Genomic DNA, 26,282 nt, shown 5'->3' on the forward strand with positions numbered 1-26,282 from the left:
CGATGCTGCTTCCCACTCCTTTGACAACATTGCTGTCAGCCCCACCAGCCTCTACATTATCACTTAAGAGAAACTCCAGGTATATGCAGAAGACCTAAACTTCATTGTTTCTTTCCTTTCTCAGTAGAAACCTACTCAGCTTCTGAATTTAAAAAAATCCTTTAATTCAAACAAAATGCTTCTTCCAGACTCCAGTTGTCATATAGGTTAGCATGGCAATACCACAACAAAGCTGCAAACACACCGATTACAAAGTTAGTATGCAGCTGTTTCCAGGCCACTTTTTCCCACATTACATTTGTCATTCCAGTTAACAGAAAACACACACAGCCACTAACATTTTGAGGTCTTTGTTTTAGGCTGAAATCTGAAGACAGGTTGTAAGATCATTTTTGCAAAGTCATTTTGGCCAATGTTTCCTGAGATGTTCCTTTAACTGTGGGATAGTGGACAGCTGTTGTTTGCAACGATGGCATCTGAGGGGCAATTTGAGAAGTTCAGAGACATGATCTTTCACCATCACTTTTCCCTTGCTTCTTACCATCTCCAGCACTTCTGAAAAACAAAACAAAACAAAAAAAAACACACACACACAAAAATTAGAGACCAGAGGTGTTGAGACCATGTAGCATGATGAAACACATAACACTGCAGAATCTCTGGGTGCTGGTTCGCATGCACAGCATAGGATGACTGCATTCTAATCTAAACCAGTCACAAAATTCCATTGGCTTTTACTTAGTGGTATTCCCCAGTATCTGAAATTACATTAAACCTTTCACTCATTACAACAGAATTTATGGCTTACAGATTTTTTTGGGGAAAAAAGGCCAGAAGCCACAAACGGGATTATGTGTTTTGAAATCCCTTTTCTAATCATTACCTTGAGAGTTTAAGAAGTAGTCTGTAGTAAAAGAGTTCCAGTGCTTTTTTGTTTTCAGGGCTGGAGAATCAAAATCCTGGCTGATTACATGCAAATGCAGCTGACTGAAACAAATACGTAGGTAAGAGAGAAGAATAATGTTAATGCTCGAAGTTCTGTTGCAGTAGTATCAGTTGCAAAGGTGACTCAGCAGAGCAGGACTGCCAGCCTTATGGGCCAGCCTGACTGTGTTTGACCCACAGTCCTGCGACAGAAGAAACCCAGTCAGTCCTGGCAGCACCGTCTCATGCCAAGCATTTCACTTGGACAGTGAAGGTCACTACTCTGCATATTCCATTGGCCCCTAACTACCGTGTGTATTCCTGCTAGCTTCCAAAATGGCAGAGACAGTGGTTTTAATAAAACAGAGGTTTAAACTTTGTAGAGTACACAAATAGGACTGGATGAGTAATTCAAAGCTTCATCCAAGAACTGGAGAACAGTTGAGGAACACTGACTGCAATACCCACAGACATTTGGATGCTGTAAGATCTGGACTGACTTACACACAAAGCTCAAATCCTTGCTTAGCATCAGGCAAGCCTCGATAGGCTTGAGATTGACTCTCTGCTCGCAAACTGGTGCACTCAGCCTTTGGCAGCACCGCCTCTTTCGCTGGGACCACAGCAGAGGTGTGCTGCAGCCTCAGCCACAGGCCTCTGCTGGGGGAAACCAACAGGCATTTCCCAGCAGCCCCAAGACATCTGCTTAGCCCACTGGCATGTACACAGCACTGTGTGCATGGCCGCACCCAAAGAACTTGGACACTGAACCACTGGTAGCGTTTAGGAGGGTTAGTTGCTCTTTAGCAATGCCAGATCACGTTACAAATTTAGCCCCAAATCTGTATAACTGGAAGAACAGGGTCTCCACCTGATGACACATCAAGCTCTTACCTCATACTGGGGATAGCATGGTAGCCCAGTCTGAACTCCAGACTCTCTCTGTCAGGGCACTGTTCAATCATTTTTTGCCCAACTGCATGCATATGTTCCAGGAGTTCAAGATGGTCCCTGGTGACAGACTTGAGGCTTGAAATGGGGTCCCATGGTAACACAAGCCAGTGGTAACGTGCTTTGGGATATTTATCCTTGATGACTACAGTCTTTTCATCTTTGTAAACCTTGCAAAACAAATAACTAGATTATTTACTGACTGAAGGCTAAATATCTTAGTCCTATAAGCACTATATTTAGTGGATTTTGAGGTGATGTTATCCATCTGCACATCCCATATTGTGGTCACAGAAGTCCTTAAGCACATGTATGTGTTGCTAGTGCAACTGGGACTGCCAGAAAAAAAAGCCAGGAAAGATTACTAGATGGGAACAAATATAAAGCAGCAGAGCTTTCCACTTCTTCCAGAACTAAGCTGGTCCAGGATATGCATCCTCTTCCATACCATGCACCAGGCAGCTACAGAAAAAATGTTCCAGCATCTCTCTTTATATACTTTCAGGAAAAAGCTTTTTGTTCTTACATAGCAATAAGTTAAGCTTTGCTACAGGTGGATACAAACTCTCTTGAAAATCACCTGGCTTCAGATATCAGTGATGTCTGGGAAACTCTGTTTCTATCAGGCTACATTCAAGGTCTGCAGTCACTGAAACAAAAATCACGGCACTGTGCTCGGTACAGAGCATGCACAAATGCACTGGACTGCCTCATCCTCTGCAGATTTCTGGAGAGAAATGCACGTCTCAGAGGTGCTACATGTGGTGTGCTCAGTGACATCTGCCAGCAAAGACAAAAACATTCAAGTCTGAGCTATTTCAGTTCATGCTAACCAATGTGCTACTTTGTAAGAACACTCACAAAAAGGACAGATTCCTGTCTATCTTGCCCTTCTTCCCCTGTTTCCATTTTGGTTTGCCTTTTGCAACAATTTGATGCAGCTGATGAAGAGAAACACCAGCAAAACATGTGGAAGACGGGGGGGGCACAACCTGGCCCTGGCAATAAAAATCTGCCAGGTTCTGAGGCAGAAACTACATGCTGTGTCTCTGATCTTCTAGTAACGCATCTATTGGTGAGCGATGGATGATGTCTTTGTCATCTTTGCTAATTATTCTCGTATGTTTATATACAGAGCTGACCAGTCTTGCTCTAGAGGAAGGAAGATTAAAATTTTATCAGCACACAAATCATAGGACCAATTCTTTCAGCAGCAAAACTGATGATGCTGTCATATTTTTATTTACACACACTAGCGTCTGCACGTGCAGCCAGTGGGAATGGGATCATGATCAAGTATTTTCAGAAGAAAGAAATACTGCCATTTATTTAATATTTGATTAAAAAACAAAGATAGGAATTCTGTTGTTTGTGTGCTTAGTTCAGAACCACAACTAATACAGCTTACATTAAGTCGCAAACAGTTCTTTGTGTTCTAACATTCAGAGAATAACTGCAAATCCAGCTTATCTTTTGGGTCAAGAAAGCACTATCTTGGAAAGTGCTATATGAAATTCTGCTTAGGTGATGAAGATTAAGCTTCATATTTTAAAAGTAAGCAAGTATTTCAATAGCTTTATCATTCCTCATAGAAAGCCTCATTTGAAACTGCTAGCATTTCCAGGAGAATGGGCCTCCAGTGCTCCTAGAACTCTACGGAGTTCAACACTTAAAACTTGAACTAAAAAAAAAAAAAAAAAAGAAAAAAAAGAAAAAAAAAATCAAGAAATAAGGACCTTCTGATCAGTTATCAAGGAAATTATTTTCAGCATGAGGCTGATCATAACCTGAAGGGGCCCAGTGAGGCCATGGGATCCTCACCCTTAGAGACCACCTCAACTCAAACAAAGGCTGTGGCGGTCACACTGAGTTCAGGTGGTCAGACCTGGTGACCTCTGAAGGTCTTTTAAACTGAAATTATTCAGTGATTTCAAGGACCAAGTATCACAGGTGTCTGTGATATCCACCCTCCTGGACAGATACCCTTGCTGAGAAGTACAAAGGGGAAAACACATCTCTGATGTTAAAGTGGCCATGCAGCAGTCAGCCAGAAAAAAAACAAACTCAGTGGACACAAGCTTCAGGCCTTACTCTGCCAGACAGTGGAGCACTGATGGAGACCATTCTCCCTGTTTTGGAGCTGAGCTAAAAAACCTGTTTTTGAGGAGTTGTCTATATGTTTTCTGTAATTTAAAAATAAAATGGAAGTAGGTTCTATACATGGATAGGGAATATTCTCTCAGGGCTCTCTCAGAATACAAGAGTGTGTGTATACACTTTCACCACAAAATACACTTGTCTGATTTCTGTGTCTTGATTGTGAGCTCCCCAAAAGCGCACAGCAGACAACAAAAAAAAAAAAGCTCAAGGAAAACCATTATGAAACCACAGGGAAGCAGGAGGGCGGTACATCTGGAAAATCTGCAAAGGATAAAAGAAACCAGCCAGGAAATTCCTGTTGGCACAAAGAAAAGGAGGAGAAGCCAGGGGTCACATCCTGCCAGCTGGCATAGAGTTGTTGCAGTGAAGAGTTCACTGTGAACCAGGAAACTGCACCAAGCTTGGGGAGAAGGCAGTGCTGGCTGCTTGAAAACAGGAACCTTCACTGCTTGCTCAGCTTCAAACCACAGAGCCTCATTTTAGTTGTTTCCCCAAGGAACCAGAGCAACTGCACTGCTTGCCTGCTCTCCCAACAACCTTTTTGAAATCTGTTAGCTGAATTTGACAATGATATAGAGAGCTCAAAGATAATTAAGATAATGGTGTTCTGCAAAATCAGTATATTAACAGTAGAGACTCCCAAATTAATGCAACCACATTTTCGACCTTATGCAGTACTCAACTGGTTAATCAGATCATTAAAGTAAACTGCAGAAGGATGAAAGAAAGCTCATTTATTTTTGTTAGACAAGAACTACTGTAGAGTACAAGTGCAGACCTCTCACCTGCATTTTTGGATCTTGCATGGAGCTCTTCAGACCCTGACTCCAGTGGCCTAAATGTTCCTAAGGCACACAAAGAAAAAATATTTTAAAAGATAATTAAGAAATCAATTATATGTTTTAAAGCATTCAGTTAAGTGCTTTCTTTATTATACAACAGCACAATACCTGAATGACAGCTAAATGATTTCCTTTCTATAAATGCCAACACACCTGCTCCAACTGCCCCCACAAAGCTACTTTTGAAAACTTTTAACAAGATGATCTTAAGATTCAAAGTTCAGTCTTTGAAATGTTGGAAATTTGACAACAGGGAGTTCTGGATCTGTTTTAATTTAATAATTTGCACACAAATGTTGTAGCACACTCCTTGATTACTATCAATGACATATTATTTTACAAAAAGACCCTCTGCTTCATGGATCACAAAGGCGAAAGGAATTACAAGGATATCTGTTAACTGTCCTATGCTCTGCATACTCTTAGATGTATTTAGTTGTTTATATTGTGCAAAAAGTGGCTTGCACAGGAAACAAAAAAGGCACAGGAAGATCAAGCCAACACTAGCAGATATCTCTTAACTTGGTTACCACACACCTGATAGAAAGTGGCTCAAGTGCACTTTTTTTTCAAAACAGATAATGTTTTATCTGCTTGGATCACTTTACAAGCTTTATCAATAATTATCTTCATCATATTCTTATAGAGGAAGATGTTCAAATATTATAGTGCTGACAGACGAACAGTGTCAATCATCTTGTCTCCCCCATCATACCACCACAAATCTGGCCCTAATATAACTAGCTTGAGTTAACAAATGAAGTAAGTGGTCAACCCCCCCCCAACCTGGGACTGAGATTTTGTCCTGAGCCATTTAATTTCTGTGCCTTCTGTTCCAGGAACTGCACTGTTATAGTTCCAGATGCACTAAGCAGTCTTCTATTTTGTCCATGTCATCAGGGGCTAAAAACTCCCTTTCAAAAGATTTTGGCTGGTAACATTCATTAATGTAAACCTGGTTCTACCACAATGAATGATCAAACCAGAAGGGGGGAAAAAAAGCAATTAAAAAGAAAAATAAAAAGGTCAAGTTGTTCCAATCTCTGTGCGTAAGCTTTTAGATAACCACTGCTCTATTTCTAACAAAGCAGATTTCATCTCAAGAGGCAGCACAGTATCCCTGTGTGAATGAGCTCACATGGACTGTCCTTCTAAGCAGAAACTGCAGCAAGAACCAGAGATTAAATCCTCACCTCCTACAAGCAAGCCCCTTCACACCCACCCACCCACCCAGCTCAGGTTAGAATGGGTCGCAGGTAACTTTCTCAGGTTATTTCAGGAGCAGAGCCTTTGCCACAGCAGACATCAGCTCTCATGCTCTGAATACTCTGAGGATTTGTGTTCACCTGAGATGCTTCTCCACCAGTAGTACCCACAGAAGTCCTGATGGAGGAGACAACCCCAGGAGAAAAAGCACAAGTACCATTACTGATGTACTTGCCTTTTTGCTCGAAGTTCCTTCATGTGGAGATACACCACTATTGCTTAGTTTAAGATTTGCAGAACTGCGTTGTGTATCCACCACCTCCCTCTTCATTGTTTTCCTGGGCACAAGCTCTACATCATCATTCTCACAGGAGTCCTCACGTGGCGTCTTCTTGATTTTTACGTTCTCTTCTGCTTCTGTAACAATTTTCCCTGACTCTTCAGCAAATTGCACCATGTAGGGGTAAAGTTTATTCACAATGTGAAGAACTTGGCCTGGCTTCATTTTCACCTCTTCATCTTTGCCAATATCCACAAGATCAACACTAGTCGGGTTAACTCCTATCTTTGGTAGGGAGACAAAGGAATAAAAAAAAAAAGTAGCAAATGGTGGTGTAACTGGAATCACCAACTACTGCCCCATCATCCTGGAGTATAAGTACTCTGTAAAGCAAATGTGTTTTGTATTCACGGCACTCCCTGCCCACATCAACCCGCTCTAGCGGACCAGAGGTCCAACGCTGGAGACACCTCCCTACAGCCCAGTATGGCAATCACAGCTGTCAGTGCACAACCCTCAGGGGCACGGTGCCACAGGGACCCCACAGCTCTGCAGCAGCTGGCTACATAGTTACAGCAAGACCTATGCCACTTGCTCAAAAACAAACGAACAAACAAAACAACCCTATTAAAAAACTGCTGAAATAATAACAGCTTTAGTAACAATTATTTCTGAAGAGTATGAGTAGTTTTAACTAATTATTTCAGTCCAATCATCCCCAGAAAATTCCTGTTTTCAAATGAGTTTATCTTGCTTCTCCTTTTTTCTACATTTTGTTTTCTGTTTTCTACCAAATGCTGTCCCATCAACACATTTGCCTTCAATTACATAAGCACACTCTTGTGGCTCATTTCAAGAGAGAAGAGCGTTCGGGCTCAAAACCACTGGCTCACCAAGCACAGCTCACTGCTAACACTTGCAACACACTCCCTCCTGCACAGTAGAGGTTAAAAAAAAAAAAAAAAAAAAAAAAATCAGGAAGAAAGTATCTCTGAGTCCCTAGAAGAGTCCACTTCACAGGGATCAGCTCCTTGCTCCTGTCTTTTCCTCCTTTGCCAAGCCAAATGTGATAACCCTTCTTCAGCCTAGAGAAGACTCTGTTCAAACATGGTGACAACAATTTCCTGTTCCCTCAAGAGAGGATAAACCTCTCTGTCCACCTCAGCTTATGCAAAGTACTATATATACCAGCCTATCTGTATTTTAATGCACTTATTTTCATTTTGGATCTTACACTTGAACAAAACCAACTTTACTAGTTATTCTGTACTAGCAGAAAAATAGGACAGCAAGGTCAAATTTTTACCTGCATCACATTTCATCACTTTATGAAACTATGCAACTCTAAAATAATTTTCCCCTCAAAACACTTTAAGACTGAGAAGTCACCTGAACTTTAGCTGATAATTGAAAAGCAATACATCTTCCTGTGTCTCAGGCATAACTAACAACACAAAGTTGTCTGGGCTACCTAGAGTGACTGCTTGATAGATGATTTCTGACTGATCAGGAGGGTGACCCTAGGGAAATCAGGAGTCTTGAACTTCACCAAATGCTTTTGGTTAATGTTTATTCATGAAACAAGCTTTAGGAAACCAGCTCTTCCCTGAGACTGATAAACTGTCGCAGAACGTTCCTTTAGCTTTGTCGCTGCGATACCTGCCTGCTTCACAAGATGGTACTGTGCCTCTCATCGCTTCATATTCACTGCGATGAAGCATTTGCCTGATTCCATCCAGAATCTCATCAGTCCACAGTTCTGCATTTTCACTTATGTCAAGTACCATACACACCCTCCAATACGCCATCAAACAACTGAGCACTGGAACCCTGTGATGCACACATATCACCTGGGAAGCACCTCTGGAGCAGGCAGCAAAAACATGCTCACATCCGCCACCAGAAAGTATTCCCAGCCCTGAAATTCCAGTAACATGGCACTCAAATTGCAGCTAAGGCTGATTTCTGTGAAAAACACTCTGAGACATCTTTGCTGGATTCACCAGATACTGGTGGGGTCTGTGTGCTTACTGAGCACTGGGGTGTTTTGACAGAAGACATTCCTCCTCAGTAGACAGAACACATTGATATGTTGTCCACACACATGCCCCAGCACCTGAAGCTAGAAAATGTTCCCTTCATATTATCTCTGGTATACTGGTCCTCATGAGAGTAGGCCTACATCCATCCAGCTAGTACACGAGGATGCCTTCACTGCTGCTTCGTGTCCTGTCGCTTCCCAGAGGTGACCACGCTTTTGGCTCTACCAGCCATCAAATAAAAACCTTCCACAACTGCCCCATCCCATTAACACAAGAACCAGTTTGACCGTAAGTGAAGGGCTGCCTCAGCTCAGACATTTAAGGCTCAGGAGGCATGATGAGCAAGTTTAGGGGAAGACCTCCAGAATCTCCCAAACATAGAGCTTGGAAGAACAGATTGAGGATTCACAGCAGTGTGCCCTGATGCTGCAAGTCTTGTCTTGTCTGAGACTGGAGAATATTTGAAAGGAATAGTGCAGTCTTTACACTGAGGTCCACACACACAAAAAAAAGACAGATCCCTTCTGAGGACCACTCGCTGTCCTCTCCATCATAAAACGTCTTCAGGCCCTTCAGACCTGCTGATCAGAATCATTGCTTGTGGCATTTGTGGAGTTTAAGTACAACAACCATCCCAGTAAGTATGAGAAATACTGTACATTTAAAAACATACCTGCTTAACTGTGACATAACCCTTGTTACAGTCTGCTTTTAACTGAACTGGAACAAAAGAAAGAACAAAGTGTCACAGAACAATATAAATAAAAAGGCCAGAACTCTGCTGAACCACCCCTTGCAGAAAACACTCCTGTATTTTAAGACCTGCTACCTTCTGAAGCTGATCTGTACACAAAGAACACTGCCACCTCATCCTCTGTTTCCAGGACCACAGGTAAAACAGAACCAACCCATACACTGAGTCACACCTAAGTATTTCACATCACGGATCAGCAAAATTGCTTCAGAATAAAGGTGAAATCTGTGGGAGTTTTTGCTATTCTCATCAGCTCTCAACAGGCATGGAACAGGACTCTGTCCAGAGGGAAGAAAGATAAGGTACAGAAGATGCAAAGGGGAGTATTTTATAGATCACAGATAGTTTTATATATTCTCCCAGTGCATCTATAAAATAACAAGTCATACTACAAATCAGCTGGTGGAAGACTAGGAAAATGAAGTGTCACTCTTTACAAAGAGTACAGGCAGTGGAATATAACTGTGGGCCTGGGGACTCATGCTATGATTCAATGCTTTAGTTTACTAAGGTAAACTTCCTATTACACGTCTCCTTCAACTTTTTAGGACCTAGAGATTTCCATAAATGCTTATTATAAAAGTTTGATGGCTTCAAGAATCAGGCAACACTATGGACCATGCAGAGAAAGGAGGCCATAAGCCAGTGACTGCAAAAGCAAGCACATGGAACACCTGCTTAGATTTCAAGGAAAAACTGTGATTTCCCATTTAGACCCTGCTCAAAGCAGTCTCAAGAATGAGGCCAAAACACTGGTCCATTACCTTCACTTCAGCCAAACAGAAGAATGATGTTTACTTATAAACAAGAGTGCTGTATTTCTGTTTCTCTTCACAAGTTTGGTTGCTGCTCCATGTAGAAAGCGGGATTTGAGCTAAACCTTACCTTGCTGCCGTGAACACTTCTTATCCGTTATCCCAGTCTCTGGGCCACGCCCGATTACCACTGCTTCCAAGTGTGGCAGCTTCACACGCTGACTGCATTTCTCTTTCCCCACAAGCCAGCACACACGCATCACTGTGCTATAGAGCAAAATAAACAGTATGTTACTAACATGCAGCTTCCCAATGGGTCACCTTTCTGTGAAACGGGGTCCAAGAATTCTGCTGTCAGCCCACTGATTAGCTGAGTCACTTCTGCTAACTAGGTTCACGTTTCTGAAATTCAAAGCAAAGCACAGTATTAACACTAGCATAAACTAAGAGCAAGTTGCGGTTGAAAAGGTAATCCTATTTTCCTTCCTTCTACATATACCATATGTTCTCACATCCATGGATGATGTATAGGAAAAATCAATTGGATCAACGGTCCCAACCAACAGAAAAGCCTTTCAAAAAAACTGATTTGTTTCCCACTGAATCAGAGTTGATCTGAGAGATTAACTCACACACCAACACAAAGAAAGCAGCAGAAGGCAGAGAGGGCAAGAGAGGAGGCCAGCTTCATTTGGTGACAATCTGCAGATGGATCATGCTATGAAACTGGACACTCAACTTCACACAAACGTGACCTGGACAACAAAGATCCCACATCCTCCTCCCTGCCTGGTGCTGGGCACTGTGCGCTGTACCTCCCAGCTCTGTGGTGTGGAAAGCGACTCTCTGTCCCTGTGCGACATCAGCTCTGTCACACACTCAGAAATATGAGGCGGGCGGTGAGGCCCAGCCAGCCGCACGTCCCGGCCGGGCCCCTCCAGTGCTCACTACACACCCTGCCTGGGGGAGCCGCCATTACCCTCGGTGCCCGACCACCCGGGGGGGCATGGCACAAAACCACGGCCACCAGCACCGCACAGCCGATGCGGACGCAAGGGATCCCCGCGGGCGGCCGGGCGCCGTCCAGTCCCGCCTGCCAGGCCCCCAGAGCGGAGGGGCGCCGGGCCCCGTCCCCATAGCAACGCCGCCCCCCCCCACTTTCCGCGCGCGCTGCCGCCGGCGCCGCGGCCGGCCCAGCCAATCGGCTGCTGCAGCGTGTCCCCGCGCGGCCCGGCGCACGCGCTCTGAGGCTGCGCGCGGCGGAGCGGGAGCCGCGGCTCGGCGCAGGCGCCGTATGCGGAGCGGGGGGTCGAGCGGCCCGCGCGGTAACCCCGCCCCGGCGGTGACCAGGCCCGCGGGGCGATGCGGAGCGGGGGCCGGAAAGGCGCCGAACGGGCTGCCCGCTGCGTACCCGCCTGCAGCTCGGTGCCTCCCCGCGCCGGCAGCGCGGGACGTGGGAGGTGGCGCGGGTAGGGCCTGCCCGGTTCACACGCGTAGCGGGAGGCAGCAGCGACTGCCCCGCAACACGCAGACGGCGCAGCTGAAGCCGCACGGCGCCCTGACGCGCGCCTAACTCCTCCGCGCGCTGCGCGTGGCAGGGCCCGGAGCATGCGCAGTGCGGCGCGCGGCCAGTGTGCGCCGGGAGTGGCGGCGGCGGGCGCGCTCACTGTTGAGAGGCTGCGGTGATTGGCCAGCCACCTTCCACCTCCCACTGCTATTGGCTGCCCGCCCTCCATAGCCTGACGGCGGGCGGGGCGGGACTTCCGGGGCGGGGCGGTGCCGGCTCAAAAGCGCCCGGATGCGGCACCGGCTCGGAACTTTCCAGAAAAGTCGGGATCGGCGCTGGGCGAGCAGCCGCCGTGGGGTGCGGGACCGCCCGGTGCTCAGGGGCCGCCCTCCGCCATGGTGAAGGAGACTACTTACTACGATGTGCTGGGCGTGAAGCCCAATGCCTCCGCCGAGGAGCTGAAGAAGGCCTACCGAAAGCTGGCGCTGAAGTACCACCCTGACAAAAACCCCAATGAGGGCGAGAAGGTCTGTGCCGGGGCGGCGGGGCCGGCTGGCGCGGGGCTCCTGACAGGGAGGGCGAGGGTCCGGCTGGGGAAGGTTTGGAGGACGGGAGGGCGGCGGGCTAGGCTGGGCGGCGTTCGGGGGCTGTTCGGGTTTGCAGGCCCGGGTGGCTGAAGCGCGGTGTTTGTCTCTCGCAGTTCAAGCAGATTTCCCAAGCTTACGAAGTTCTCTCCGACCCGAAGAAGAGGGACCTGTATGATAAAGGAGGCGAGCAGGCCATCAAAGAGGGTGGCTCTGGTGGTGGCTTCGGGTCACCCATGGACATATTCGATATGTTCTTTGGCGGCGGAGGGAGGATGCAGAGAGAGAGGAGAGGTAATGTGCCATCTTCTGACACTTTACCAGGCTTTACAGCGTGATTGCTGTGGCAGACAGGATCAGAGTCTCTGAGGAGAATGCCATACACATAAGACTTTAAATAGCGTCAAAATGAAGTTACAGGCTTGATCTTAATATGGAAGGAAACATTTTCCCTATCCCTTAACACTTGAAACAAGCAGGGGAGGGCATTTGGTTCATACAGTGGTCTCTTGTGCATTGTTTCATGTTAATAACTAACCAGATTTCATGTTTGAAAAGCATTTATCTGAGCATAAGCTCAGCTTCTAATAGGCTAAAGAGGAAATGGAATGGTAACATACCTTAAAGTGATTTCTTTAACTAAGGTACTGGAAGTGTAGTGTCTGAATGTGAATTTGGTCTTTAATTGCAAGTAACTAGTATCTAAATAAGATAGCCAGTTCAGATTGAGTGTGTGAAACCTTTTTGTTTTCCTGTGCTGTTCAGTGCAATTGAGTTGAAGCTGCAATAAAATACTGCTCAGAAATCAAACTCCAGATTTATCACACTGGGAAAGACTCTGGTGTTAATTAAACTGCTTGAGCAGTGCTGACCCCATCCCTTCTTGGTGTAGATCTGGTGATAAAAGAAGATTTGTGTCAAAATGTTACAGTGTTGTATCAAAGTATTCCTAGTAACCCAGAACTTTGTATCGTTTACAAAATTAAGCCCGCAGTAGCTGAAGTTCTAGTTAATTGCTGTGTGTAAAAAAATGTAGTTATTTCAGTTTCCAGAAAGTCCCCCTGTGAGAGGAAGAAAGTGCGTTTCTCCCACTTCCTTGCAGGTGACACAGTCAGTCACTTTGTTAAAAATGAAAGCCTGCATGGTGAAACTTAAATCTGAGGTTCTACATACTTCGTTTCTGTTACAGTTTATGCTTTCATAGAAGAGTCTGACTTATTCTAATAGAGAACTGTTACCAACAAAGCCATTTGCATTGTTACCTAATTGGACATCAGATAGGAAGGGGCTATTGACTAATATCAGCAAAACAAGATAAAGCTATATTAAAATAGGATGTTAAAGTTCATAGACTTGTTTTGTCATTACTTGAGCATAGAGACATGGGAATTTTACTGTTACTTGGAGACCAAGCTTTCAAGCTTAAGTAAATAATCTTTTTTCTTTTACAGGCAAAAATGTGGTCCATCAGCTGTCAGTCAGTTTAGAAGATATGTACAATGGTGCAACCAGGAAACTTGCACTGCAGAAGAATGTTATCTGTGACAAATGTGAAGGTAACGGTGAAACTAAAACCAAGCACAAGTTGATTCTAAAGCTTTCAGGTTTTGTTTTGGTTTAGGGGTTTTGTTGTTGGTTTTAGTTGTTTTTTTTTTTTTTTTTCTGGCAACGCGTAACCATCCATCTCTAAATTTTCATTCTCCTCAGGTCGTGGTGGCAAGAAAGGTGCGGTAGAATGCTGTCCTAACTGCAGAGGAACAGGCATGCAGATCAGAATTCACCAGATTGGGCCAGGAATGGTGCAACAAATCCAGTCTGTGTGTATGGAGTGTCAGGGGCATGGAGAGCGCATCAGCCCCAAGGACCGCTGTAAGAGCTGCACTGGCAGAAAAATTATTAGGGAGAAGAAGATATTAGAAGTTCACATTGACAAAGGTGAGGTCTCTTACTAAGTTGAAGTCTTGAACTTGGATATACTGACTGACTTTGCAGCACTAAAACAGAAGCTTTATTAAATGCATGATGTTGATTTGGTGAGTAACATTGCTGAATATGTATACACAGTAAAATTGCCTATTGCTGCCTTTAAAAAGTAGGAGACTTATTTTGGGGAAGGTTGATTACTTCTGTCTTTGCATCTAATACTTTTGCACATAACTGAGAACAAATTCTGACACCTGCAGTATTGTAAGCAGTGAAATTCATTTGAGCAACCTTATAAGCATGAGTCTTGTCCAGGTGACTGGACTGATTAAAGTCTCATCACTTATTGGCTCAGCTTGCCTAATCAGCTTTCTCTGCCTGTAGGGAAACACTGCAGACTCGATCACTTCTACTGTGTTTCAGTGTGAAGGGGAACCAGGTCTGCTATAGCAATGGGGTGCAGAGACAGTACTAAGCCTCTCATGCTTAGAACTCTGTTTGCTATGCAACCCTGACAGTGCTGCACCATGCAGGTGCTCTTTGCCTGGCAAAATGCAACTCAATACACAAACCCTCATGTTGATGAGAGAACACAACAGCATTGAGTCACAGGTGCCTCTCTGCTGAGGAGGCTGCTCAGAAAGAAGCTGGTGGGAGAAGTCTCTGGAGTAGTGCTGCTTGTAAGGCAGAGCGAGCTGACAAGCACATGGCTGCTACAGACTTGTGCCTGATTATCACCTGCAACTGCTGTAGGTGTAAACACATCTTATGCAATGCCTGGATTTGTTTTAATAGGGAAAATTCTACAATAACACTAAATACAAGGGCTAGTGGGAATATGTTATACACATTTTAGTGAGGGAAATAATTGGGACTAGTTTCTTTTCCTTTCCTTATAGAAAAACAGACTGAGCTAGCATGAGGCAGCTAGAATTTTTAGTACAGAGACTTGTGTGGGTGAAATGGGTTTCTTGTGTGACAGTTACAGTCTTGCACTCTGCAGGCACTGAGATCATGTTTCATAAGTAGCCTTGCCACATATATTTATAAAACCGAAGAAGCTGATCAGTCGCTTGCTCTTAAAATGTATTTTGTATGTACTGTTTCTGTTTTTATTTTAGCACTTGTTTATATGATAAAAGCTGGTTTGATATTGTTTCCCTAAGGACTTTATCCTGGCGGGTGAATGTTTTATACTACAGTTAATTTTAATGATCTTGAGACACAGTTCACGCTGGCACCACTAAAATCTGTTGGACATATGAGTGGATAAAAAAAAAAATATATATATATTATGAATGCTTCCAGAGAAGGTCCAGATGGTGTAGCTTAAAGATACAGAGATCTCCTGGTACCAGCTTGTGCCTGTAAAAATATTTCGTATTTCTGCTGTTTACTTAAAAGGATGAACAATTTTTTTTGTTGGTTTTCTGCAACAGGAATGAAGGATGGTCAGAAAATAACATTCCATGGTGAAGGCGACCAAGAGCCAGGACTAGAGCCAGGGGACATTATTATTGTCTTGGATCAAAAAGACCACTCTGTATTTACAAGGTAAAAACTCTGGGTGTCCTTTGTGTTAACTCCTGAGATGCTTGTCCACATGCGTCCTGGGTTACAACTCACCTTTTTTTATCTACTGGAAATATCAGTAGATAGGATCATGTGGCTAGAACTCAACTGTGGGTTTGTTTGGGTGGCCAAAGGAACACTGAGGTATGGAGGAATCCTGGTCCAACTAGTCATAGCCACTTGTGTTCGGGTAGCAGAACATATTCTTTTGTGAGGTTTGGCAGTGGAAGGGGGTGGAGGGTAAACAAAACCAGTTACAGATCTTGGAATTTTAAGAACTCTTAAAATACCAGTATTCTTTTTAGTAGATGCGAATGCCTCACATTATTTCCTTGCTCCTTCTAGGACAGCATTCCATCACTTCAGAAAATTACCATTTAGTGTAGGGAGCTGTTCATTGCCCACTTGGCTTCAAGGCACATAACACTCGTAGTGTGTTTACTTTTGCTCAGGAATCTTATTTATGACAAACTTACTGAATAGAGCATGCATCCTTCTGACCAAAGGTGGTTTCCCACACTAATTTCCTGTGTGAGTGCACTGGTCAGTGTAGTCTGTCCTGTCTGTTTTTTCTTGCGAAAGTAAAGGTGAGTCAAGCAGTGTTGACCATATGTCAAGTATTTAGTGTTACTGGGCAGTACTGCTTGGTGTTGCAGCCCTCCTTGTTTCAAGTTACTGTTTGCGAAATGAGTCTGCCCAATACATTTTGGTCCAATTAAAAGCAACACCGGTCATCTCTCAGAAATTTGTTGCACTTGGTGTCTTGCGGTTTCTGTTCAGAGCAGTAACAAGAGAATCTATGGATGTAGAGATAGCATTTGTCTCAGCACTGACCATGGACATTGTACTTGTAAATAGGAATGGTGAGTCAGAGCTTCTTGGGGAAACCTGTAGCTGATTTGCCCAACTGTCCTGTGTGGTACTGAGCACTGGAAGTTGGTGCCAGAACTCTATGCCAAAGAACACTGAGCTCACAGGTTAAGAATCAGTTGTGTTTGCTTTGGATAAGCTTACTCAGCTGATTTTTCTTAACTTCCAGTGAAACCAGATACTGAATCAGCTATGCCAAAGGGACAGTCTGGGCCAGACTGTTTGCACAGTTACCTGGAACTGGAAGTCACAACTCCGCTGGCTTATTTTTGTCCATCTTTCTGCCCACTGCCTTCATTTCTAGTGTCCTTAGATAACCCTTGATATTACTGGTCTTAAGGGGTTATGCTGAGGTGTTGCTGCTCTGGACAAGTGGAATATTGCCTCTAACCTGTTGCAGCCTAAAATTAACTTTTCAGGCAGATCTCCTTTGAGACACCTTTAAAACAGGGTGAGTGAAATAACCAAGTTCTTTGAATAGGCTGAAGGGTGTTGTAGCCTTTGACATGCAGACATCTCTAGTGCTTGCATGCTGAAGTCACAATAAGCAGTTAAAACAATTACATTATGTTTTCCAGATACCTCTTGTTGCTTTCATAACATCATAACCCAGAGTGGCCATCACCTGTTCAAACTTCCCTAGTACCAGATCTTCAGAGACCAAGTGTAACAGAATAATGTAGAGCTACCTGGTGCACTTATGAAAGTATTAATCTACATAAAGGAAAGGATTAGTTGTCCCAGTTGCAACATTTAGGAGGCTAAGAGATAACTTCTTCCTAGAATTGGGAAGGAGTGGTGAAGTGAAACTGAATGCAAGTGAGCTTTGCTGTATTTACTTCTCTTCAATAAACATTTCTGTGCTAGACTTTTTTAATAATGATGTTCAGCGTGGCTGCCATTCCTGTAATTGCTGGCTTGAGGTGCTGCATGTATGTTCAGTAGTATTCATTTAACTGCCCAGGCTTCCATTAGAATTATTGTCCTTGCCAAGTTAAATACTGAAGTTGGGTATGATTCCTTTTACTGCATCTCCCTCTCTGTGACTGTTATTGATTGTTTCTTTCTTAGACGAGATGAAGACCTTCTTATGTGTATGGATATTCAACTGGTTGAAGCACTATGTGGCTTTCAAAAACCTATCACAACGCTGGATAATAGAACTATTATTATTACTTCCCATCCTGGTAAGTGTTGCTTTGCTTTCTGCTAGAAGTCCAAGCATACAGTGAATGTAAGCTGCAAATTTAAAGGAGCAGAAACATCCCATGCTGATGTTCAAGGGATGTGTGCTGGTATCAAGCTTATTTTTCCTAGTCTTTGCAGTACAAATCTTTAAAAAGAATTTTTGGATAGCAGTCAGCAGTAACTTTCTCTTTGCGTGATATAGTAACAGACCTTACCTCACGGACATACTTGTATCCTGAGGATACCTCATGAGAATTGAAGGCCGTGGGTCTCTGAAAACCACTTTTTCAGCCTTGGAACTGATGGAGCACTTTAAAAATTTGTAAGTATGCTTCCTTTGGGAAGCATAACAAGGTTACAAGAACGTAATGTAGACATCAGCCTGCTTTCCTACTCAGAAGTGACCAGGCAGTAAATCCCTATTAGACTACTACATATTGGTGTAACTGTCTAAACATAATGTAAAAGGTTACATGAATATTGAAGTGAGTTAAAACTAGCACTGCCCCTGTTGCCTGCATGGACCCTTTTTTTGTTGTTTCTTAGGCCAAGTTGTCAAGCATGGGGCTATTAAGTGTGTGCTGAATGAAGGTATGCCAATTTATCGCAGACCATATGAAAAAGGACGTCTGATCATAGAATTCAGGGTAAGTGGATCAAATTACTTCCATGGTAACCATTCAGCACTGAATATCCATCCAAAATTTAACTTCTAAGCGTTACCTCACAAGAAGAGACACCGATTATCAGATGTCCTGGTTTGGTATTTGGTTTTAACAATGGTGAGAACATGTAATCATTCAAACAGAATTACAGTTCAGAACAAAGAGAGAACTCCAGAATGCTCTGTGCTGAAAGAACATTAAGTACTGGAAGAATTTCTTCAGATACCTTGCGAATTTCTATTTGTTTGGCAAGTTCTTTACTTTCTATCATCCTGTAGGAAGAATGCATTAATAACTTCCCCTGTGCTGGAGCAAGGGGCTAGGCTGGAAAATGCTGATTTCTTCTCTGGAGAGAAGCTGATACTGTGAGCTGCCACAGCACGCCCTGCTGTGGCTTTAGGGGAGATTCAACTGTATCGCTTATGTTGGTATATCCTGTTCTTTGCTTCTAGGGTGATTCCAGAGAGCAGCCTGAGGTGGAAGAAATATTGGATAAGACTTGTTTAAGTTGCCAGCATTAGAAGCTAACTTCTTGCAGGCATTAAAAAATAGCCTTAGATATTTTATTTTAAGCACTGGGTTTAAGTCATCAGTGGTGATGAAGCTAACTCTGTCAGATACTTGACCTGTAGTGGGATGGAAAAAGGCCAATTCAGGCAGACTTATATAACCCCGGTTCTTGATGATTTCAGGTGAACTTCCCAGAGAGTGGCTTCCTCTCCTCAGACAAGCTGTCTTTACTTGAAAAACTGCTACCTATGAGGCAGGAAATAGAAGAAACTGAGGAAATGGAACAAGTGGATTTAGTGGACTTCGATCCAGCTCAAAAAAGAAAACACCACTATAATGGGGAAGTCTATGAAGATGATGAGCATCACCCTAGAGGTGGTGTTCAGTGCCAGACATCATAAATGGGCCAGTGAATTAACTTGTGATGCTTGTTTTGTACGCATTAGGGGATAAGTGAAGGACTACAAGCAGTTCACCCTCAGTTCCTGCTATCTGTTGTTCTACTCAGCCATAGTTGTTTCTAAAAGCATAAGGAAATAAACTAAGTAATTAAAGTGACTTTGCAATTTGTATAAAGCTCCAGGATGCAAGCTCAAATGAAGTTGATTGCACTTCACCGCTCATACTTGGGCAAGAAAACTTCCTTACTTGCTTGTCTTTTATTCCAAGGTTTTCAATTCCTGTATGTGTGCAATTAATTGCCCAGGCTTAAACTAAGATTCTGTGGTGGTGTTTTTAGGAATTTTAGATCTTATACTCTGTTAATAAAGTATGCGCAAGTACTTACAATTCATGGTAAGATATAGTTAAGTTTTGTACCACTTAGGATAACATGTTAATGTTTTGGGCTTGTACTGGTGTTAGTTAAATAGGGACTGGCTCTTGTGCAATCACGTAATACGTGAAGGATGTGGTCAGCCTTCACAGGCCAATTAAAATCATGCGATCCACAAGCTCTCTGAAGCTGCTGCTCTTACGGTCAGACAGTCCCTGCCTCTGCCAGCTTTGGTCCTGACCCTGGAGCTAGATGTGAAGCTTTTTGCAGTTCATTGCTGACTAGTCTTAGGCTGCTGTCCTGCACCGTACTGCATATAGAGCCAGTGGTTGCTTGGCTGCTGCAGGCGCTTCCTTCACTGCTGCGCATGAGTAAAAACCTCCAGGCTTTATCAGCACACATGTGGTTTGGAACCTGTCAGCCTGCTGGCATGTGAAGCCTGACTTCCACCTTGGTTACTGAAACTGGATACCACTCAGTGGTGTGTCATGGAAAGCGATACCAGCCCCATTGGTGGGCATATGTGATCCTGCAGAGGAGAAAAGCTTGCTGTCAGTGAACACAACCAACTGACATTCTGAAGTTCATGTATTGTGTGCATTATTTTAAGCTGACTCTTGAAAAATAATGTATGAATGTTCTAATTACTGTAGATGAAGTATTTCCAATATAATTACAAAATTGTTCATTGCCTCTTTTCTTAGACTAGATGTTGGTTTAAAGACACCACCCCCTTCTTTTTAGACAGCTATTCACAGAAAAATCTTGGCAAAAAACTTCTTTCAGGAAAGATGCTGAGAAGACAGGTCCAGATTAAACTCTGGTGTGGTAGTTTAGTCTTGTTCTACCATCTGGCTTGGGACAGAGCTTATGCTTTTCATACTGCTCTGAAGCAAAAGTGTCATGAAGAGAACTCTGGTTTGTTTGGTTTTTTTGTACATGACAGTGCACATGTTACTTGAATATCTGGAACCTGTTAGTCTATAAAACATCTCTAGCTCTTTTGTTACGGGTTTCAGTTTATAAGGACAGCTGGTACTGTGGTTTTTTGCCTTGAACATTGTTCCCTTTCAGGTACCTACAGAATAGTGATCCCCTGCATGTTTCCCCTTTTTGCTTTCTTTGTCTCAGCAGGAACAAAATTCTGTAGGCAAAATGTCATTCCAAATTCTGCTTGAATGAGCTCATCAGTAAGCTGTACAAATGTGACCAGCAGGAGCCTTTGCACTGCCAGTAGGACAGTTTGGCTGAGTCAAGGAAAGGACCAGAAAGTCATCCCTACCTCTGGCTAGGTCTGAGGCTCCTGCACAACCGTCTTGAGACTAAACAGCACTAAAATAAGGTACTTGTTTTCAGTTCAGTAAGCACCCTTGTTTGTTTGTTTTTTTCTTTAACCACTGGGTTAAAACAGTTGGGGCAAACCCAACTCAGTGCAGTGCCTTGAGGGTGACAACAAGACATTATTTTGGCTCAGATGACTGTTACATAAATAAGCATTCCTATAGCCTTTTTTTTTCCCCCAGGAACACCAGTTTTCCTTTCACCACACCCATAGCTGCATCAACACAGCTGAGGTAATGTTTCTGTTCTTGACTTGTTCTTGAGACCACGGTGGCCATTTCTGTGTCAAGCTTGACAACACCACAGCTGGTCTAGAGAACAGGTCAGGTCTAGCTTCCAAGAAGGGTGGCTGATCAGAAGTCTTGGCAGCAGCATCTTTTTCTGGGCTGCTCTACTAATGCAGGAAGGGCAGCAAAAACATCACCAGTTCAGCAATCTGCTTTGAAATGAGATGGTGACTGACATAAGCTGTGTCCCAAAGAAATAAGCTGGCAGCAGTGGAGTAAGCCTTCAGCAAAAAGCACTAGCAATTAAAGGCAAGAGCTAGCAAGGAGGAGGACCCACCCTCAGACTTTGAAGGGGGATATTGAGTACAATGTGTGGTCTCTTGGAAGCTGCTTAGTTCTCCCATGAAACTTGAGGTGTCACACAGCTACAGAAAGCACCAAAATATGTTCTGTGCCACTGAAAGATGAAATAAGACATTTTTTCCTGACTTCTTGTTCTGTGTGGGATACAGTTTTGCATTTCAAGGAATAAACTGAAAGGACAGTATAGAAATTGAGGGCACAGTGATACAAAACAGCTGCTCTATAACTACCAACGTAGTAATAGTAACTACCTAGTAACTACCTAGTAACTACCTAGTAACTACCATAATCTGAGTTGATGTTTGCAACTACTGCCAGTCTTTCAGTTTCAACATCGACAAATTCACATCATCAAGCTTATAGTCTAGACTGTTACAATGATTCTTTCTACCATGCACCAGGCATGCAGGACTTGTTTTTTTTCCAAAAAAATCCAGCAGCTCCACTATTCCACAGGTTTGCTGTGAAACTGAGAATGCCCACAACAGACTCATTTAAGAGCCTGCTGTCATTTTTGCTTCTGCCTGTAAGACTTCAGGGCCCTAATTCTCCTCCCTGTGCTTTGTCTAACTGCTACTCAACAGCAGTGAGAGAAGTTTGCTAAGCCCAGGGGAGTTAACTCAATAATCCCAAATATGCTTCGATTTACAGTGTGATGCAAGCAACTTGCACTATGACTTTTTCATTAGCAACTTCATCTGGGAAGACGTTTTTCTGCTTCCATTTGTGACTGATTGATGCTCCAAGTGTTAGTAAGGCACCATGGGAGACGGAAGGTTTGATTTAAGCCATCCTTTTCCAAAAACAAAGATAAAGAAATGCCAGGTTCCATGTTTTCTTAGGGGGTAAGATGAGCATTATTACAGTGCCCAAAGATTGGGAAGAGTTCAACCACCTTGATACCTGCTGGAAGGACAACACAGCAGGACATAATCAGTCCAGGAGGTTCCGGGAGTGCATCAGTGAGAACTTCCTGACCCAAAGGATAGAGGAGCCAAGGAGGAGAGGTGCTTTGCTGGATCTTGTGCTAACCAACAAGGGGCTTATTGAGCCTCTGAAGGTCAAAGGCAGCTTTGGCTGTAGCAATGGTGGAGTTCAGGATCCTGAGAAGAATGAGGAGGGTAAAAAGCAAGCCCTCAACCCTGGAATTCACGAGAGCAGACTTTGGTTTCTTCAAAGGTCTGCTGGGAAGCATTCTAAGGGATAAGGCCCTGGAGGTAAGACGGGCCCAAGAAAGCTGGTTAATATTCAAGGTTCACCTCTTCCAGGCTCAAGAGCAGTCCATCCCAGTGAACAGAGAATCAGGCAAAAATGCCAGGGGGTCTGTGTGGATGAACAAGTAGATCCTGGACAAATTCAAACACAAAAAGGGACTGTCTAGAGGGTGTAATCAAGGATGGCTAAGTTGGGAGGAACACAAAGATGTTGTCTGAGCATCCAGGGATGTTCAGGGATGTTAAAGGCAAGGGCTTCTATGAGTACAGAGGTGGGACTGGCGAGGGAAAATGTGGGCCCGTTGCCAAATGAGATTGGGGCACCTGGTTACACAGAAGAAGCTGGGGTACTGAATGCCCTCTTTGCCTCAGTCTTACCAGCAACACTGGCCTTCAGGAATCCCAGGTCCCAGAGACCAAGGGGAAGGTCTGGAGCAAGGAAGAAGTACCTTTGGTGGAAGAGGATCAGTTCGGGGAAGACTTAAGCAAAAAGTCCACGGGCCCTGATGGGATGTACTCACAAGTGCTGTGGGAGCTGGCAGATGTCATTGCAAGGCCACTCTCTATAATCTTTGATCAATCAGGGCAACTGGGGAAAGTGCCCAAAGACTGGTGAAAAACTAATGTCACTTGTCTTTTCAAGAAGGAAGATACTAAAGGCCTGTGAACATCACCTTGGTCTCCAGGAAGATGATGGAGCAACTAATCCTGGAAACCATTTCCAGATACATCAACAACAAGAAAATAATCAGTAGTAGTCAGCATGGCTTCACCAAGGGCAAGTAATGCTTGACCAACTTGATAAAGTTCTGTGATGAAATAGCTGGCCTGGCAGATGAGGGGAGGGCAGTGGATATTGTCCACCTGGACTTCAGTAAGGCCTTTGACAGTGTCTCCTCATAGAGAAGTTGTTGATACAGGAGATGAATGAGCAGTGAGGTGGGTTGAAAACATTCTGAATGGCCAGGCCCAGAGGATGGTGTTGTGTATTGATAAGGATCCTGGCCAAAACACTGTGGCAAAACTAGTTTCTCCAGCCCCAGGATTGTCAAAGGCTGAAAGGAATCATGCCTCAAACATTGTAGCAGGAGGTGACACATTCAGTATAGGGTGAACTGTGATTTACTTATCGATGACAAGCTAACGAGCCACAGCCCAGGCTGGCTGGCCGATACTGGAGGTGAGGGATGTGCCAGATGGCACACAGCTCCATCTTCTGATATGCCCAGCTTGGCACACAAAGGGGAAAGGCTGAGACCCTTCAACATGGCCCAGGACTTGTCGAAACTTGTCAATCTTTCGCAGTCACCCCTTCCCCACCAGACTTTACTCAGCTATAAAAAAGCTCACCTGAACCCACCACCCTGAGGACCTTCTGCCCATCAGCCTCACCGTGGGAACTGGACCAGACACCGGAGGACGCTGCGCTCCTGAACTACAAACCCCAGCATCCTCATCGTGGGACACCAGAGGCCATACATCATCATACAAGTCTCGTCATCCATGCTGCGGAGCCGGAAGAGTGGCTGGATCCATCAACTTTTCCTCTTCCTTTCTCTCTGCTCTTTCCTTCTCTCCTTTTTTTCTATATCCCTATTTCTTTGTCTCCCCTTCCGTGAGTGGCAATATATTACTCTCTTTCCCTCTCTCTTAGTTTTTCCTCCCTCTCTACCACTCTCTTTCTCTCTTTTCCTTTTGAACATATAAGAGTAACATCATCTTAAGTTCTGCTGTGGGATCCTTGTTAAATTTCATATTGTAGCTACTAATGTTTGCCAATACATTGCTTGTGGAAGGACTCCTGCTGTTAATGTATTGATAAGTTCTGTGATATCATAAAATACATTTGCCAAGTCACTATTCGCTGTAACTAGTATTCCAACATGTACTTTTAGTAAAACTCATAATTAAATTGGACCCCAAAGGTGATTGTCTGTCATTCACTTCGCATAACCACGCAGAATTAACCCAGAGTTAACTCGCACCTGGTCTCATCTGTTGAGTCAGGGCCCATGTTGCATTCAGAGTTAACTCATCCTTCATCCCATCTATTGAGACGGGACAGATAGCACAACATCTAGTTGGAGGTCAGTAACTGGCAGGGTACCCTGGGGGCCAATACTGGGTCCGGTCCTGTTCAACATCTCCAGTAATGATCTGGATGATGGTACAGTCTACCCTCAGCAAGTCTGTAGATGACACAAAACTGGGAGATGTAGCTGGTACAAGACAGTTGTGCCGCCACCCAGAGGGACCTGGACAGGCTGGAGAAATGGGATGACAAGAACCTCATGAAGTTCAACAAGGGGAAGTGCAAAATCCTGTACCTGGTGAGGAACAACCCCAGGGACCAGTGTACGCTGAGGCAACCCAGCTGGAGAGCATCTGGGTAGAGAAGGAACCTGGGAGTCCACTTGGACACCAAGTTGAGCATGTACCAGTGGTGTGCCCTTTTTGGAAAGAAGGTTATTGGTATCCCAGTTGCCAGCAGGCTGACAGAGGTGATCCTTCCCCTCTATTCAGCACTGGTGAGGCCACAGCTCCCCAGTATAAGATAGACATGGACATACTGGAGAGAGTCCAGCAAATGGCCATGAAGATGCTGAAGGCACTGGAGCATCTTTCACACGAGGAAAGGCTGAGAGAGCTGGGACTGTTCAGCCTGGAGAAGGCTCAGGGGGATCTTATCAATGTACATAAATCCCTGAAGGGACCGTGCAAAGAAGATGGAGCCAGGCTCTTCCCAGTGGTGCCCAGGGACAGGACCAGAGGCCATGGGCACAGACTGAACCACAGGAGGTTCCCTCTGAACATCAGGAAACACTGTTTCACTGTGAGGGTGACTGAACAGGTTGCCTAAGGAGGCGGTGGAGTCTCCACCCCTTCCAACCTCAGACATCCTATCATTCTGTGAATAAAACTTAGAAGAACAATTACTTCTTGATTTGGCTTACAAAGCCTAACTAGTTGCCTGCTCCCACACAAGTTAATGCAATTTCCTGCCCAAAAGAGCAGAGACAGTATCAGAACTTGTTCCTACACAGGGAGCATTTTGTAGGCTGAGGGACACAAACTGAAGAGGGATTCATTGCTCCCTTTAATAATGCAAGCAATAACTGTTAAAGGAAAAATTGTTATGCTTTCTTCACTTCAGCAGCGTCCATCTCCGTCTGTCTTGCTCCATGGGGAGCCAAAGAATTCCCACATGATGCCTACTCTACCCCTGAAATAAGGCATTTAACCACCCTTAGGATTCACCTAGAGCCTGTGTTTCCCCCAACATTCAGATCCAAGTTTGCTCAGCCTGACTCTCACACCATGATCCAGAAGGTTGGAGGGTTTATTTACAGCTATCCAGAGAACACACCATCAAGAGGAATTAGAGTAACCATGCTTAAAAAGGACTCCCGAAACCATGTAGATGCTAGGGAAAAAGTGCAAAGAAGCTGTAACTGAACAGCATTTATAACAGACTTCTAACATCTTTCCTACGGATCTCTGCAACATACTTTCTCTTCCTGAGACTGAACACTGGTGTTAAAGCTGCCTCAAACCAGAGGCAGGCCCTCTCGCCTGAGCTGGTGGTTCAAAATCCTCAGCAATGTGCAGGATCAAGGATTCACACAGCT

General features: G+C 44.2%; 2 protein-coding genes across 4 annotated transcripts; one reads left to right on the forward strand and one right to left on the reverse strand.

Moving 5' to 3' along the window:
• Nucleotides 1-140: 140 nt before the first annotated feature.
• APTX (aprataxin) lies at nucleotides 141-11,746 on the reverse strand. 3 transcript variants are annotated; one of them, XM_082074768.1, is made up of 8 exons: nucleotides 11,073-11,746; nucleotides 10,045-10,181; nucleotides 9,079-9,125; nucleotides 6,319-6,648; nucleotides 4,821-4,880; nucleotides 1,819-2,045; nucleotides 884-987; nucleotides 141-555 (listed from the first exon to the last, which is right to left on the reverse strand). In XM_082074768.1, the coding sequence occupies exons 1-8, from the start codon at nucleotides 11,648-11,650 to the stop codon at nucleotides 401-403; spliced, it is 1,638 nt and encodes a 545-aa protein (XP_081930894.1). In that variant the 5' UTR covers nucleotides 11,651-11,746; the 3' UTR covers nucleotides 141-400. The 3 variants fall into 3 exon arrangements, with proteins under 3 accessions (XP_081930894.1, XP_081930895.1, XP_081930896.1); XM_082074769.1 differs by having other exon boundaries at nucleotides 11,326-11,441; XM_082074770.1 differs by lacking the exon at nucleotides 11,073-11,746 and adding an exon at nucleotides 10,551-10,679.
• On the forward strand, nucleotides 11,700-19,292 carry DNAJA1 (DnaJ heat shock protein family (Hsp40) member A1). Its single transcript, XM_082074773.1, has 8 exons — nucleotides 11,700-11,948; nucleotides 12,122-12,299; nucleotides 13,457-13,561; nucleotides 13,713-13,940; nucleotides 15,368-15,482; nucleotides 17,442-17,557; nucleotides 18,105-18,205; nucleotides 18,916-19,292. The coding sequence occupies exons 1-8, from the start codon at nucleotides 11,817-11,819 to the stop codon at nucleotides 19,132-19,134; spliced, it is 1,194 nt and encodes a 397-aa protein (XP_081930899.1). The 5' UTR covers nucleotides 11,700-11,816; the 3' UTR covers nucleotides 19,135-19,292.
• Nucleotides 19,293-26,282: the final 6,990 nt, after the last annotated feature.

This window comes from Streptopelia decaocto (assembly GCF_964273445.1).
Source record: "Streptopelia decaocto genome assembly, chromosome: Z".
Lineage (NCBI taxonomy): Eukaryota > Metazoa > Chordata > Aves > Columbiformes > Columbidae > Streptopelia > Streptopelia decaocto.